Source organism: Hemibagrus wyckioides, linkage group LG11 (genome assembly GCF_019097595.1).
Source record: "Hemibagrus wyckioides isolate EC202008001 linkage group LG11, SWU_Hwy_1.0, whole genome shotgun sequence".
NCBI lineage: Eukaryota > Metazoa > Chordata > Actinopteri > Siluriformes > Bagridae > Hemibagrus > Hemibagrus wyckioides.
In genome coordinates this window covers 2529634-2545584 of record NC_080720.1, presented here as the reverse complement: position 1 = coordinate 2545584, position 15951 = coordinate 2529634, and the positions used below count along the sequence as shown (strand labels likewise).

Sequence of the window (15951 nt, the reverse complement as noted above, 5' to 3'; positions counted from 1 at the left end):
ATGGACTGAGCAAGAAGCAGCGATGCTCAAAGGTTTTCACTGTCACAAGAACAATCTTTCAAAAATGCAAGAAAATAGGGTTGGAAAAAAAATAATAATAAAAATACAGCACTAAAATATCAAACCTGCAAAAACGTACAATTTAGCAGCAGTACAGTAAAACACACTTAAAAAATAAACCAGTAAATAAGTTTTTTTAAACTGGGGATTGTCAAAACTTTTGTACCCAGGGAGCCATTTTGATGTTTTAAAAAATCCATGAAACATAATAATATCAAGATATTTAGACTCATTATTTATACATTTTCCATGTTTACTGGAACTCAAGAGGGTTTCCTTTTCCCAGAAAACATTGGTGAGTCGAATCACTGTCTTACAGCTGAGTTGATTCATAGACAGTGATTCGACTCACCAGACAGTTATTCGACTCACTTGTATGAAGTGAATCAAACACGCTTCCTGCTTTGCACTGAAGATAAAGAGAAAATAAACTCTGGCCCATAAGTAAATCGACTCAACTGTAAGTGAATCAACTCACCAGTAAGTGAATCGACTCATCGGTAGGTGAATCAACTCACCAGACAGTGAATCGTCTTACCTGTACGAAGTGAATCAAACACTGCTTTTGCACTGCTGTCTGCTTTTGCGCTGAAGATAAAGAGGAAATAAACTCTGGCCATGACGCAAACAAGTTATTTATAGAATTAACGAGTCATTTCTTTAGGGCTGGCTCAGTGTTCTCTGTACTCAGATGACATTTGTGATTTCTCCCTCTGGCTTCCTTTTTCCATTGCTCTAACGAACAGGAGTGTTTTGAGGATGCTTTAAGCTCTCGAAAGATCTGAAGATAAGCAACTCAAAAGAATCTGATTCAGATTCCTAAATCTGACCAACAGCATCTTGAGTCATTGAGGTTTGCGTTTAACTAGAAAAACTCGAAAATTACTCAGACAACGGTGGTTTGTGATCGCAGCACCGTGACCTCCTGACCTCTAGGGGTTTCCCCAAACTCCACAACTGAGAACCACAGGTTTAAACCGACCACTAGAATGCGAGTGAAGCGTGCGAGTGAACCGCTTCTCACTTCACCGCTTTCACGACCAGATCATGACCTCTAGTTCACTCCTAGCGGAAAAAACAATGGACATAGAAAAAACATGTCTGATAAAAAACATAATAATAAAATCCGTCTGCTTTCGTTCACAGTCCCAACTGCATGTCAGCAAAGTTGAAAAAGTTGTCGACGTCCAGCGAGGCTGAGCTTTTACTCTCAGAAACAAAGACCTGTGAATAAAAACAAAAATAAAGTGCATGAGTAAGATTTCTACACCCATCAACATCTGTCTTTATAACCAGTCGCTGCTTATGATGTCATCTCTGTGCGACTGCTCCCTCTCCTGAGAATCCAGACGCAGTCGGCTTTCATATAGGAAACAGGAGTTATATACACTATATTGCCAAAAGTTTGGGACACCCCTCCAAATCATTATGTTATATTTTAGGGGCTGGGCTCAGCCCCTTAGTTCCAGTGAAAGGAACTCTTAATGCTTCAGCTTCATACCAAGACATTTTGGACAATTTCATGCTCTTTGTGGGAACAGTTTGGGGATGACCCCTTCCTGGTCCAACATGACTGCACACCAGTGACCAAAGCAAGGTCCATAAAGACATGGATGAGTGAGTTTGGTGTGGAGAAATTTGACTGGCCTGCACAGAGTCCTGACCTGAACCCCATAGAACACCTTTGGGATGAATTAGAGCGGAGGATTTTAAATGACCGAGGCAACATGCTTCAACCATGAAACATTCGTACCTAGAAGCGGACTGGTGGGAAATTTAGAGCTGGAGGTGCGCGCTGATGACATCACAGAGCCGCGAGTGCTGAAATGTTTATGCAGGAACACTTGTTGATCTGTATTTACCTTGGTTCCTTTGAACACCTCGTTAGCAATGATCCTGCAGGCTTCCACCACACCGTCACCGTTCAGCTCGAGAGCCACCACGGGACCTACACGCACGCACACACACACACACGTGCGCGCACACAAACCAGACGAAATGTAAAGGAGAGGGTTTATTGTCCACAAATAAAAAAGAAAAATCTTATCTTTGTGTCTGTGAGTGAGTGTGTGTTTTTTTTTATTAATGGGCTTAACTAGCTAAACTAGCTTAACTAATTGTCCAGGTGATAATATTTTTAAAGATATGCCAAAATCCAGCACTATATTCATGGCAAGCTTGAGGTTATAAATAAATGAATAATAAAAATACAAAATTATGCATAAACACAATAAAATAAATGACATTTAATAAAGTATGAAAAATAATAAAATATTCCATAATTTAGCAGGTTATTCATCTCTATAAGAGTTTTATAACATTATTATAACATTTTTGTGGGGGGAATAAATAATTAATGTTCCAAATAAATGTTCCAAATAAAAAAATTATTTTTTTGTTTGAGAAATAGACCTGTTCTCACTCCCATTAAAGCAGCTAAGCTACATGTCTGTAAGTTACAGTGATACACAGCGCTGATGCTGGAGACTCCTTCCTTAAACATTAATCATCATCTCCATAAAAAACTTCCCTATAGTTAATGATTTTTTTTTATCTGTATGCCTGTGTATGCACTGTTGCTATAGAAACACTAACAGAGCAAATTAAGAGAAATGTTACACTCTTATATAAAACTTTCCATCTGACCGATCAGATTAGAGAATCCCACCACACCAAGGCCCCGAATCTTGACACACCCCTAGGTTTGTTTTTGTTTTATTTAAGACGGATGACTCAAACATCACCACATGCTCAGACCTCAACTTCCTGTCTCTCTCTCTCTCTCTCTCTGCTGTTTAAAGCACATTACAGTAGGTGTGATTTGAAGGTCTGTCGCAGTGGTGACGCCATCTCTGACCTTTCGCCGTCCACTCGGTGAGCTCCTCTGCACTGCTCTGGAAAACTCGGTTCACGTCTTCGGGACGCATGGACACCTCTTTGGTCTGAATGAGGACAAAGCCCTTGGAGGTCACCTGCAGGAACACAACAACATGACCTGAAACTTGCGCCAAATCTGGGGCTTGCTGCTGGTTACTACGGCAACTATTCACACACACACATTATATATATACATACATACATACATACATATATATATGAGAGAGAGAGAGAGAGAGATATAAGTGTGTTTGCATATATATATATATATATATATATATATATATATATTTATATATATATATATATATATATATATATATACACAGACATATTTTATATATATATATATATATATATATATATGTATATATATACACACATACATACATATTTTATATATATATATATATATATATATATGTATATATATACACACATACAAACATATTTTATATATATATATATATACACATACATATATATACATACATACATATATATATATATATATATATATATATATATATATATATAAATATAAAATATGTATGTGTATATATATATATATATATATATATACACACATATACATACTGTATATATCTTTTACAGTAGCTCTAAAACCGACACCCTTCCCTCAACAACCTCTCTCTCTCTTTCACCCTCTCTAGCTCTTTCTCTCCTTCACTCACTCTCTCTCACACTGTATGTCACTCATACTCCTTTTCTCCCCCCACCTCTCTTTCTCTCTCCATACCATCAAGTCAATTGAACTCCTGGGATATTGATGTGGTCAGTTCCATAGCAGAGCGGGTAGTTGATCAGTTTCAGCTGCTTTGGTGTTAATGACATGAACAGCAGGTGCACTAGATGGCCAACAATGAGATGACCCCCAAAACAGGAATGGATTTACAGGTGGAGGTCACTGACATTTTTTCCCTACTCATCTTTTCTGACAGTTTTTCACTAGCTTTACATTTGGCTAGGGTCAGTGTCACTACTGGTAGCATGATACCTGGACCCTACAGAGGTTGCACAGGCGGTCCAGCTCCTCCAGGATGACACATTAATATGTGTCATTGCTTGATTACTCTAGAAGAGCTGGACAGGGCAGTAGAAGGTCCTTAACCCATCAGCAGGACCGGTATCTGCTCCTTTGTGCAAGGAGGAACAGGATGAGCGCTGCCAGAGCCCTACAAATTGACCTCCAGCAGCCCCCTGGTGTGAATGTTTCTGACCAAACAAACAGAAACAGGCTTCATGAGGGTGGCCTGAGGGCCTGATGTCCTCGAGTGGACCCTGTGCTCACTGCCCCGCAACGTAGAGCTCGATTGGCGCCCTGTGCTTTCCACAGATGAGAGCAGGTTCACCCTGAGCATATGTGACAGACATGAAATGGTCCGGAGAAGCCGTGGAGAACGTTATGCTGCCTGTAACATCGTTCAGCATGACCGGTTTGGTGGTGGGTCAGTGATGGTCTGGGGAGGCATATCCATGGTGGGACACAGACCTCTACAAACTAGACAATGGCACCCTGACTGCCATTAGATATCAGGATGAAATCCTTGGACCCATTGTCAGACCCTATACTGGTGCAGTGGGTCCTGGGTTCCTCCTAGTGCACCACAATGCCCGGCCTCGTGTGGCGAGAGTATGCAGGCATTTCCTGGAGGATGAAGGAACTGACATCACTGAATGACCCCCAAGATCCCCTGACCTAAATCCAATGGAACACCTCTGGGACACCTCAGACTGTCCAGGAGCTCAGTGATGCCTTGGACCACCACCCGTCGTCTCATGTCTTCAAATTCAGCCCTCTGTAGGTCGATCTTTTTTTTTTTTTTCAAATCACACGATGCATCATCCTTTCGTTCCTAACACATTTCCCAGTTCATACCAGTATAGATATCCAGCATGATATTTTTCTCCATTGAGATCTGATGTGTTTTCAATCCTTCTCTATTTCACCTTTCTCTCTATATATTTCTTTATCGCTTTCTCTCTCTATTTCTATTTCTTTCTCTCTTTCTCACTCTTTGTTTCCTTCTCTCTCTCTCTTTCTATTTCTGTTACCCCCCTCCCCTCCCCCTTTCTGTCATCTTTTTATTTTAGAGAAACCACAGTGTGTGTACGCCTTTTCTCCTCAACATTTCGGAAATCACGCCCCTGACCGTCCTTTACATGCTGGTCTCTCACACAGTTTCTCCAAACACTCCAAGTAGATCATCACCTGATCTTCTGCAGCTTTTTCTCCACAAACTGGTGAGGTAATAAGTGAGCAATGATCTGGTCTTCATCAGCTGTGACAAGACCGTGTGACTTTTCTACTACAGTAAGAGCGCTCTCTGCTTCTCTCACGATGCGAGCGTTACATTTGGAAGCTGAAATCGTTGCTGTAAGTTTCCCCCTTTGATGAAAGCTTCCTGTTCTCGAAAAAAATAAAAACCACCCTCAGTTCCTGGGCAGAAAGGAGCAGTGATGATGAGAATGAAGGACAAGACCTCCACCACACACTTCCCCTTTTCCCCTCCTACTATAAATCCTTCATCCTGTGTTGGTTCCTAACCCCAGATCCTGAACACCTGAGACACCAGGGTGTGTGAGCCACACACACGGAAAACTTCTGATCTGGAAAACTCATCTGTCAGGAATATTAAATACATTACAAATATTTTTCAGAAATAAAAACACTCAGTCTAATTAATTATGAAGAGAATCTCTTTCTCTCTGAATCTGTCTTTCTCTCTCTCTTTCTCTCTGAATCTCTGTCTCTCGCTCACACACAAACCCCCTCTGAACACCTCTCTCTCTCTTTCTCTGAATCTCTGTCTGTCTTTCTCACCCTCTGAATCTCTCCCTCTTTCTCTCTCTCTCTCAGGTGAATGTGGGAATCTGATATCTTTTCCCAGTATTTTTCATAAATGCTGCATTCTCTCCATCTTTTTGAACTAGGACACGTCATCGCCCTTCTAATGACTCTTATAGCTGTAGGGGCGTTTGAGTAAAGGAGTAAAGGGAAGTTGGAGCAGTTCCATAGAGGAAGACGGAGCATGTGATCATATTTCGTGTTTAGACACGTTTAAAAAAATGTCAAAAAAAAAAAGGAGAAGAGCGAAACAGCTGAAAATGAAATAAGTTTTAAAATAAAATCACAGGAAGAGGCTGACCTTATGACCACTAGATGAGCCGAACTCAACTCTTTATTCTCGATATTAAAAGGAATCGTTAATTTGCTGTATTTCTGTATTGTTTATACAGTTTATCTATTTAATCGAAATAACTCTAACTCTCCATTTCACTCATTTTCAGGGAGGAAAATAAATCCAGAAATGAATTTAATTCTATTTTAATTTCTACTTGTTTTTCTTCCTCCATTATTAGTCACACTTTTTGAGTAAACATATTTATAAATCCTTTGCTTTTAAGAAAGAAATCTGGTTTCCTTTAAAAAAAAATCCTATAAATTTGTCAGAAATGCCTTGTATTCCGACTCGGATACACTCGCTGAACGACAAAATGAATGTCGCCACAATAAACTGTGATTTTAAGTAAAATCTAAACAAGATGAATGAAAGTTTTTCCTGTACACTCCGTACCTCATCGATGAGCTTGCGAGCGTTGGCGGTGGTGTAATCTCCAGCGAAGAACACGAACAGGCAGGACTCCTCGCTCTCCTTTCTCCTCCCTCCTTTGGTCAGCGGGACGATGCTGCGGTTCTTATCGGCAGACACGCGGACACTCTTAAACTCCGACTCGGGATCGGGAAGAGGGACGTGCTCCGACACTTCTGCGTCCTCGGCCATTAGACTCCAGTTGTTCTCTCCTGAGACGGGCGTGAAGTCATGTATGTTGCTCCAGTTGTTGTTGAAGATGCTCAGCCCGGCGTCCTTGAAGTGGAAGGCCAGCTCGGGGTAATAGTACTGAAAACAGCCGAACTTCATCCCTGTGGAAGACTCGATGATGGGCTGCGTGGCGCAGCACAGAAACACATCCATTTTCTTGCAGTCCCTGGTGCGGAACTGCTGACACGCCACCACGCACTTGACGTCCCTGCAGTCCCGGAAGAAGACGCTGCCTTTGACGGGGCCGAGCACCACGCGGCAGTTGACGCAGTCGTCGATGGTGACCGTAGCCGAGTGGTCGAACACGTAGATGTTGCAGTTCTCACATTCTTGGATGACGAACTGCTGACCGTTCAGTTTCCCGGGCAGACGGCCCACGGTGGTGTCCTTCAAACCGGACAGCGTGAAGTCTTTCGGATCGACCTGCAGAAGGAGGAGGAGAGTCAGCGAACCTCATCTATATTTGTCCTTTAAACACAGTTTCGCTTCTGAGAGAAAAGAACAAGGGCTAATCATGTTCGAATAGGGCTTATCTTTGGGTCAATCTGATATGGTGCTTCGTAATCAGGGCCTCCCATCAGACCTCCTATCATGCCTCGCTTTTTGAAAATGTCTTGACCACAAAACCTTTCTCAAATCCCGGCTTTAAGAAGTGGGCTCCTCCTGTGCAGCTCTCTCCAGAGGATTTACTGAACCTGACGTTACACAACAACCACCAGGAAGAATTCAGATATTGTACACATAATATCCTAGATAAGACGCAGGTTCGAGTGCTTGTGTAGTAAAACCATATACGTGTTAGGTAACATTCTTCAAATTTTACAAATTCTATTTAAAGCTTTGCCAGATGTTGTGCTTTAAAGGAAGTACCTTTGTAGCTGATAACCCCTTACATAAACATCTCCTTACAGTAAAGTGTATCTCCTTACAGATTTGGATCTGTTTATAAAGGGATAAAGTGGCCTGGTTGTCTTGCCAATGAGCAATCCTCTGACAAATCAGAATCCAGAAATCTGCAGCACCATCATGTGTGATGATGATGGAAGGGATTTTTAGGGACACGTTTGAACACATCAGATTATTTGTACATATCAGAATACAGTCCGAAAGCTTAAAACCCTAGGGTTTGTGTAAGAGAAAAAAGCAGGTATTATTTGTTTTAGGACGAAGGTGTATCCACAGCCCATTGTAACTGGACCTTTTCTTCTTCCATACCAGGAGTCTACACAACCCTTTTTACACATTTTATGTGATATTGAGGACACTGGTCTGTCGCTCTAGCGCCACCTACAGGGCAAAATATTGTAAGTATTTACAAACTACTCTCATTTGTGGGATTTTTCATACGCAGGATGTCGTTTATACTGCAGGAACAAATTTAGTGACAACCTCACCAACAGGAAGTGGGGCAATATTTCACCTCCCTGAGCCACAAAGTGCTTGGCCCCCTAATCGCTACTGGTAGCTCTACTACTTCTCCTTTTTCTATTTTTGGGATTCACATGTTAATCTATCACAGGATCAGACGCCCCGATCTTACCTTTCCGAAGACCGACATCGACACTGACCTGTCTATGGGGTACAAAATCAACAAACACGGTCAGAAAGAAATCGACAGTGTAAACACGGTCAGAAATAAATAGATGGACAGGACACCACCTCAGTGGTCAGCAAACCACATAGCAACACAGGACTATGTCTCTAATGGGCATTTCAATGATTTTTTTAACTCCCTGAGAACGATTGATCTCCTACACCCCCCCAATCTCCACTTTCTCAGAAACTCTATCTATAAAGGCGACTGACCGGAAGCTCATCCAAACAAACGCTAATCCGGACCGGAAGTAGTTTTCCCGAATGGGTTTCCCTCAGCTACTTTTATACACTTCTTCTAAGGCAATTGACCTGCCCTGTTGTTTTCAAACCATACTTTACATATCTTTCAGGCTATTTGTAGAAAAGATTTATAAAATGAACCTTTAAAGCGATGCAATCGCGTCCTCGAGCTTAGGTTACTCCTTTCCTCCCCTTATTAAGGCTCATTAGGAGGTAATATTTGCCCATATGTTTTGACACAACAGGCTTCATGTCGCTAATTAACTCGGGCTATTTTTAGAAAGCTTAAACAGGAGGCTCATTATCTCTCCGTCTCTCTCTCTCCGTCTCTCTCTCTCTCTCTCTCTCTCTCTCTCACCTTTTCCCGTTTGTCCCAGCTGTACTGTTTGGGTTCCTCTTGGTTACCGCTGGTGTTGTTGGTTTCAGGAGCGTCAAGCGCCAAAGCAGGGTTTTTATTCGGAGATTTTCTCCTTGATTTTTTCGAGAAGAAGCACCCCATTGTGTCACCTCTTAATCAGAATAATTTACAAACACCACACCGTTCTGTCACAATCGTGTCAATCTCACAAATCACTAACGCCCGACAACCAGAGAGAGAGAGAGAGCTTCCCGTTTCGTCGCCACTCACACAGCCAGCCAATCATCAGACAGCCTCGCGTTCGCGCACAGAGCCAGCCAATCCGCATGCGCTCTGCTCGCTGCCTCTCAAGTCCATCGTTGACCCTCATTTGCATATCCCTACTCTGATTGGATAGCACTTGACCGTTGTAGAGAATGCGGGTAAACCGTTCAAAATAACTCCTTTTAGGTGATTCAGTGATTCACTAAAATGATTCATTCGTGTTTTTAATTAATTTGCATGAATTTACATTTCAAATTCTCAGAAATTGACGTTTTTAAGGTTATTTCCTATCAATTGAGACGTTCTGTGCAGTGAAATGTTTTTAGTCCTGAAAACAAAAACGTTTTCAGTAAACGTTTTGAACATAGTGATTCGTTTTAGTGACTCGATTCACTACAATATCTTTTAGTTTCAGTTAATTTGCCTGAATGTACTCTTCAATTTCGTATAAATTGACGTTTTGTAAGGTTATTTCTTATCAATCGAGATAGTAGCGAATGTTTTTGTAGTTGTAGTAGAAAAATAACAGGGTAAAGCTTTAGACGTAGTGAATCGTTTTAGTGATTCCATTCACTACAATGTGATTCAGTTCTAGTTAATTTGCCTGAATGTACATTTCAGGTTCCTGTGAATTGACGTTTGTAAGGATATTTCTTATCAGATGAGACGTTCTGTGTAGTGAAATGTTTTGTAGTTTGGAAAAGTAACAGGGTAAAGCTTTAGACCTAGTGCTTCATTTAAGTGATTCGATTCACTACAATGTGATTCAGTTCCAGTTAATTTGTATGAATGTAAATTTCATTAATGCTGAAATTTGTATGACTGACGTAAGGGTATTTCCTCTTAAATGAAACATTCTGGGTTATTTAATTTTACTACTGCTCTGCACTTTAAATTAATTCATTCTGTTTTGATGGAGCTGGGGTCAGTATTGGGAGCACTGGAACCTCACTGGAAGATGGAACCTCACACAGACATTGACATGACCATGTTAAACATCACAGGATTGAACACTGTTGGTCATCTGAAGGTTTCAGAAAGAAAATTAAAGCCTTTTAAGAATTTGGCTACTTGGGTGAGAACGCAAACCATGTATTCATGGAGGTATGTAAATCACAGAGAGCTCAGAATTTGACTAAACTTTAACTATTTCGAAACTAACCTTGACTCGTACAGTTTTAATGTACATTTAATCTGAAATGACACATCTTGATCGTTCCACGTAGGTAAACGTTTGCATATACCTATAAATCTTGGACTGTTTCTACATATTTACTATTAATATTTTTTTCCTACAGTTTGATTCACAAAGGTTTCATTTCCCCTTTAAATGGCAGAAGCTTTCTCAGAATGAACAGAAAGTGAAAGAAATCTTCAGCAATTGCAGATGCACTGTGAGACATCTGACATTCCCCTGGGGTTTAGATGAAACAGAGTGATGATTTTTAATGTGTACCTCTACATGTACAGATTTCTATACACCCTTTAAGCTTCCTTTTGTGTCTCGGGCTATATTACATGTACCCAAATGTGTGTAATGAAGATAAATGACACATTAAACATCAATCTATGTCGATATTGGAGGAGATAAAGATAAATAACTTGAATTAAAATACACAATCGACAAGACTTACAGCTTTTTGGACCAGTCCTTGATATTATCACCAAAATATTTTTAAAAGTCCTAATATTTCTTTGCATTGATGTGTGAATCTCATGCTCGAAATATTCTTTTCCATGAGTGATAAACATTACAGTTTATATTATTAAAAAATATACATTTTCGTTTGTCACCCGAACACATTCACCCCTGTGAAATACAGTAGTTGGTACAGTCCACGAGTCACATTCAATTCAATTTTATTTGTATAGCGCTTTCAACAATGGACTTTGTCTCAAAGCAGCTTTACAGAACAGAGGGACGAAAAACATAGTGCAGAAAGTCCTAGATGTTAGGCAAAATCATCCCTAGTGAGCAAGCCTGAGGCGACTGTGGCAAGGAAAAACCCCCTTAGATGGTATGCGGAAGAAACCTTGAGAGGAACCAGACTCAAAAGGGAAACCCATCCTCATTTGGGTGACACCGGAGAGTGAGATTATAAATTATTCTAAACACCAGAGAGTGTGATTATGAACAATGTCCTTTCTGCAGTCATGTACAGTCAGATGTGTGACACAGTGTATGTAGAATGTTAGTGTGTATATTAATTAGGCATCGTTGCTTTGAATACCCAAGTCCTCATGAAGCAGAAGCCAGCTGGAGCTGGTCCATGTCTGGATGCCTGTAAATTTCCCATTAGGATGAATAAAGTATCTCTCTATGAATGTATGTATGTATGTATGTATGATCCTCGCAGGGTAGGCCTCTGTCTACTGGAGCTGGCTCATCTCGGGATGGGTAGAAAAAGGGAAACAAATGGAAAGGAATTAGTGTAGCTGCCGTTCATGATATTAGCAGCACTAGATGATAATGTGCATTTATTCAGATGTAGTGGAGTACAAGGTTATGGGATGTATTATGTGTATGCCAGGCTAAAGAGATCCATCCATCCATTTTCTATTCCCGCTTTATTCCTAATTAGGGTCAGGGGGATCTGCTGGACCCTATCCCAGCACACATTGGGTGAAAGGCACACATTACACCCTGGACAGGTCACCAGTCCATCACAGGGCCACACATATAGACAGACAACCACACACACTCACACTCACTCCTATGGGCAATTTAGAATTACCAATCAAACTAATGTACATGTTTTTGGACTGTGGGAGGAAACCGGAGTACCCGGAGTAAACCCACACAGGCACGAGGAGAACATGCAAACTCCACATAGAAAGGCCCCTGTCTGTTCGAACCCGGGATTCAAACCCAGGACCTTCTTGCTGTGAGGCAAGCTAACCACTAAGCCACCGTGGTGCCACTGGCTAAAGAGATATGTCTTTAATCTACATTTAAACTGGGAGACTGTGTCCCTGAACACTGTCAGGAAGGCTATTCCAAAGTTTAGGAGCAAAATACGAAAACTCTCTACCCCCTTTTATAGTCTTTGTTATTCTGGGAACTTCTAGAAGTCCAGAGATGTGCGATCTTAAAGAGCGTGGTGGATTGTAGCGTGTCAGAAGACTCCCCATGACCCTAATTAGGAATAAAGCTGGTATAGACAATGGATGGATGTTAGTTGCTGTCTAATATTACACCCAGGTCTATCACTGTCCAGCTAGTAGTAATAGTACATCCTTCTAAATGCAATGTGAGAGCTTTTGTGTACTAATAAGTAATATCTCTGCGCTAGATATGTAGCTTTAGGCTCGACTGGACCACGGGATGCTGTCAGAGGTTGAACATCCATTATTTTGTTCCTATGGATTTGTTCAGTGAAGAAATTCAAGTCCTCACTACCAAACTGTGATGGAATACTCTTTTCAGATATCTGATGTTTTGTTAGTCTATAGCCACTGTACTAAATAAGAATCTGGGATTGTTCTGGTTTATTATATCAGTTTGCTCAGATGCTCAGCAGCTTTTAGAGCCTGTCTATAGCTGGATATACTGTCTGTATACGCAATTCTAAAAACTTCTCATTTGGTTTTTCTCCACTTTCGCTCGAGGTTATGGGTTGCTCTCTTAAGGGCCTTTTTTAGTCGGATGGGGGCAACAGTGTCTAGTGTGCTGGTGAAGATAGTGCCTATGCTGTTAGTTACTTCATCTAAATCGTCTGCATGTAGGGGTCTAGTAAGAAGTTGAGACAGATTCAGCAGATTACTTGTGAATCTGTCTTTAGTGGTCAGAGTAATAGTTCTACCAAGTCGATAACATGGAGAGACACAGCTAATATGTTCTACAGGTACAGTGTACACTAGGAGGTGATGGTCAGTGATATCATGACTTTAAGGTAGAATATCTACATCAGTGACCTCTGTTCCGTGTAATATCATTAAATCTAGTGTATGATTACAACGATGAGTTATGAGGTCCTAGTAATTCCCCAAAAGGAATTTAGTAAATTAGTGTCACATGTTCAACAGGATGATGGATCCTCCTCTCCTCTCCCCCCTCCCCTCCCCTCCCCTCCTCCTCTCCCCTTCTCTCCTCTCCTCTCCTCTCCCCTCCTCTCCTCTCCCCCCCCCTCCTCTCCCCTTCTCTCCTCTCCTCTCCCCTCCTCTCCTCTCCTCTCCTCTCCTCTCCTCTCCTCTCCTCTCCTCTCCTCTTCTCTCCTCTTCTCTCCTCCCCTCCCCTCTCCTCTCCTCTCCTCTCCTCTCCACTCATCTGCTCTCCTCTCCTCTCTCCTCCTCTCCTCTCCTCTCCTCTCCTCTCCTCTCCTCTCCTCTCCTCTCCTCTCCTCTCCTCTCCTCTCCTCTCCTCTCCTCTCCTCTCCCCTTCTCTCCTCTCCTCTCCTCTCCTCTCCTCTCCTCTCCCCTTCTCTCCTCTCCTCTCCTCTCCCCTCCTCTTCTCTCCCCTTCTCTCCTCTTCTCTCCTCTCCTCTCCTCTCCCCTTCTCTCCTCTCCCCCCCCCCCCTCTCCCCCCCCCTCCCCTCCCCCCTCCCCTCTCCTCTCGCCCACTCTCCTCTCCTCCCCCCTCTCCTCTCCTCCCCCTCTCCTCCCCCCTCTCCTCTCCTCTCCCCTTCTCTCCTCTCCTCTCCCCTTCTCTCCTCTCCTCTCCCCTTCTCTCCTCTCCTCTCCCCTTCTCTCCTCTCCTCTCCCCTTCTCTCCTCTCCTCTCCTCTCCCCCCCTCTCCTCACCTCTCCCCCTCTCTCTCACACACACACACACAAAATTACATACACATTTACATACATAGATACTCACACACACACACACACACATACATACATAGATACTCTCTCTCTCACACACACACACACACAATTACATACACACTGACATACATATATACTGTCACACTCATGCACACACAGTTTTTTTTTAAAAAAAGCGTGTATATAAAAAAGCTTTATATACACCAGAATGTCTTCCTTATCAAACTGAACTATTTTCCTTTAGTGAAACAGCATTAATGATCAGTTTATTCAGGAAGTCTGTTAGTTCTGCTTTAATCCCTCGTCTTAAAACATGCTGAAGCTGCGTTTTTAAGATTGGAGATCTTGTAAAAAAAAATGAAGCTGAAGAGCGTGTGGAGGAAACGTGAGCGTCCTGGTTACTCCAGCCAGCGGCTCACTGTCTTACTAAAATCATCTGTTTCCATAATAAAGCACACTGTATAGCAATAAATACATTTTAAAGCTGCGGTATGTAAAAAAGATCAACAGATGGTTACATCCCCAGTTCCCGCTGCTGTACATTTCTAAATAACATTTATTATAATTAATAAAATAGTCAAATGTTTTAGAAATGCGGAATGGTTTAGAATGCTGAAATATATCCTTCAGATGATGTGTAAAAAAAGAAATACTAATAAATCATTTAACAAAATAGCTTTATTTCCAGTGAAAGAGAGGTAATGAGCACAGTGTCCACACGGGGGCGCCATGCTTATGTAAAAAACACCTCGGGAATCGAGTCTCACTCATTTAGACCAGACATTTGGAATCGACTCTGATTCAAAGAGTCGAATCTGTTGAACAACAATTCTCAGTTCCGAAAACATCAACCGCAATACAGAAAAAGGTGATCATGTTAGATGAGCTGTTAATAAATTACACAATACATGTAAGATAATATTAAAAAATATATATCAATAAATGAAAGAGGAAAGATCTTTATATGATAGAATTTGAACATTTATTCACGATTTGAAGCTTTACAAATGACCTCAGTGTCTTAGTTTGGGAAGCTTTAATAAGCTTGAGCATTTAATAACCTTTTTTTATCCACTGCTTTAAGCCACTGTACATGTTTGTTATTTATTTATTTTCTTTTTTTACTTTTTTCATGATGTTCTTTCGTTGAGGAATAAATTAATCAGTTTTCGAGTCGATTCACAACTCCCAATAATTAACTCTTTGAAATTGACTCTATGAAGTGAAGAACTGAAGCTATGGAGCACAGCTAAACTAATTTGCCTAAATACTGCTTAGTGTATGAGGGACAGTGTCAGGCAAAGTAGTTTCAGTGTATGGAATCGACTCCACAGCTTTTGAGTCGATTCACAATCCACAATGAATCGTATCAGAGAATCGAAACTCTTTAACTTCTAGAAAGCTTCAGAGTCGATTCCATAGACTGAATTTTTTTTCCGAAAGATAGTCTGAAACTCTACCCCATTCACTATGCAGTTTTATGCAGAATTTAATTTCAGTGTATGGAATCGACTCCACAGCATCTGAGTCGATTCACAACTCCCAATGCACGGAGTAAAAGAAACGAATCTCTTTAGCTTGTATAAGAGTCGATTCCATAGACTGAGATTAATTTCCTGAAAGATTATCTTAAACTGTACCCTATGTACTATGCAGAATTTAGTCAAATTGTTTTTAGTGTATGTAATCGACTCAAAAGCTTTTGAATCGATTCACAATACCCAGTGAATTAAATCAAATAATCGATTCTCTTCAGCTTCTGGAAAGCTCCAGAATCGATTCCATGGACTGAAATGAATTTTCCGAAAGATTATCTGCTAACGAACCCCATTCCCTTCGCAGACCTCAGGCAAATTTATTTCATTGTATGGAATCGACTCCACAGCATCTGAGCCGATTCACATTCAACTCCCTGTGCATGTAGCAAAAGAATCGATTCTCTTTAGCTTGGTGG

At 41.2% G+C, this 15951-nt stretch overlaps 1 protein-coding gene across 1 annotated transcript; it reads right to left on the bottom strand.

Annotated features, from left to right (window-relative positions):
• Positions 1 to 3: 3 nt before the first annotated feature.
• Positions 4 to 9255, bottom strand: rp2 (RP2 activator of ARL3 GTPase). Its single transcript, XM_058402656.1, has 5 exons — positions 8977 to 9255; positions 6537 to 7205; positions 2918 to 3032; positions 1923 to 2008; positions 4 to 1284 (listed from the first exon to the last, which is right to left on the bottom strand). Exons 1-5 carry the CDS (start codon positions 9115 to 9117, stop codon positions 1201 to 1203), a joined length of 1095 nt encoding a protein of 364 aa, XP_058258639.1. The 5' UTR covers positions 9118 to 9255; the 3' UTR covers positions 4 to 1200.
• Positions 9256 to 15951: the final 6696 nt, after the last annotated feature.

Coding starts and splice junctions, on each gene's coding strand:
- rp2 (XM_058402656.1), bottom strand. CDS start 9,117: ATGGGGTGCTTCTTCTCGAAAAAATCAAGGAGAAAATCTCCGAATAAA. Junction 2,009..2,917: donor CACCGAGTGGACGGCGAAAG/GTCAGAGATGGC, acceptor GCGTGCGTGTAG/GTCCCGTGGTGGCTCTCGAG. Junction 1,285..1,922: donor AGGTGTTCAAAGGAACCAAG/GTAAATACAGAT, acceptor TTTTATTCACAG/GTCTTTGTTTCTGAGAGTAA.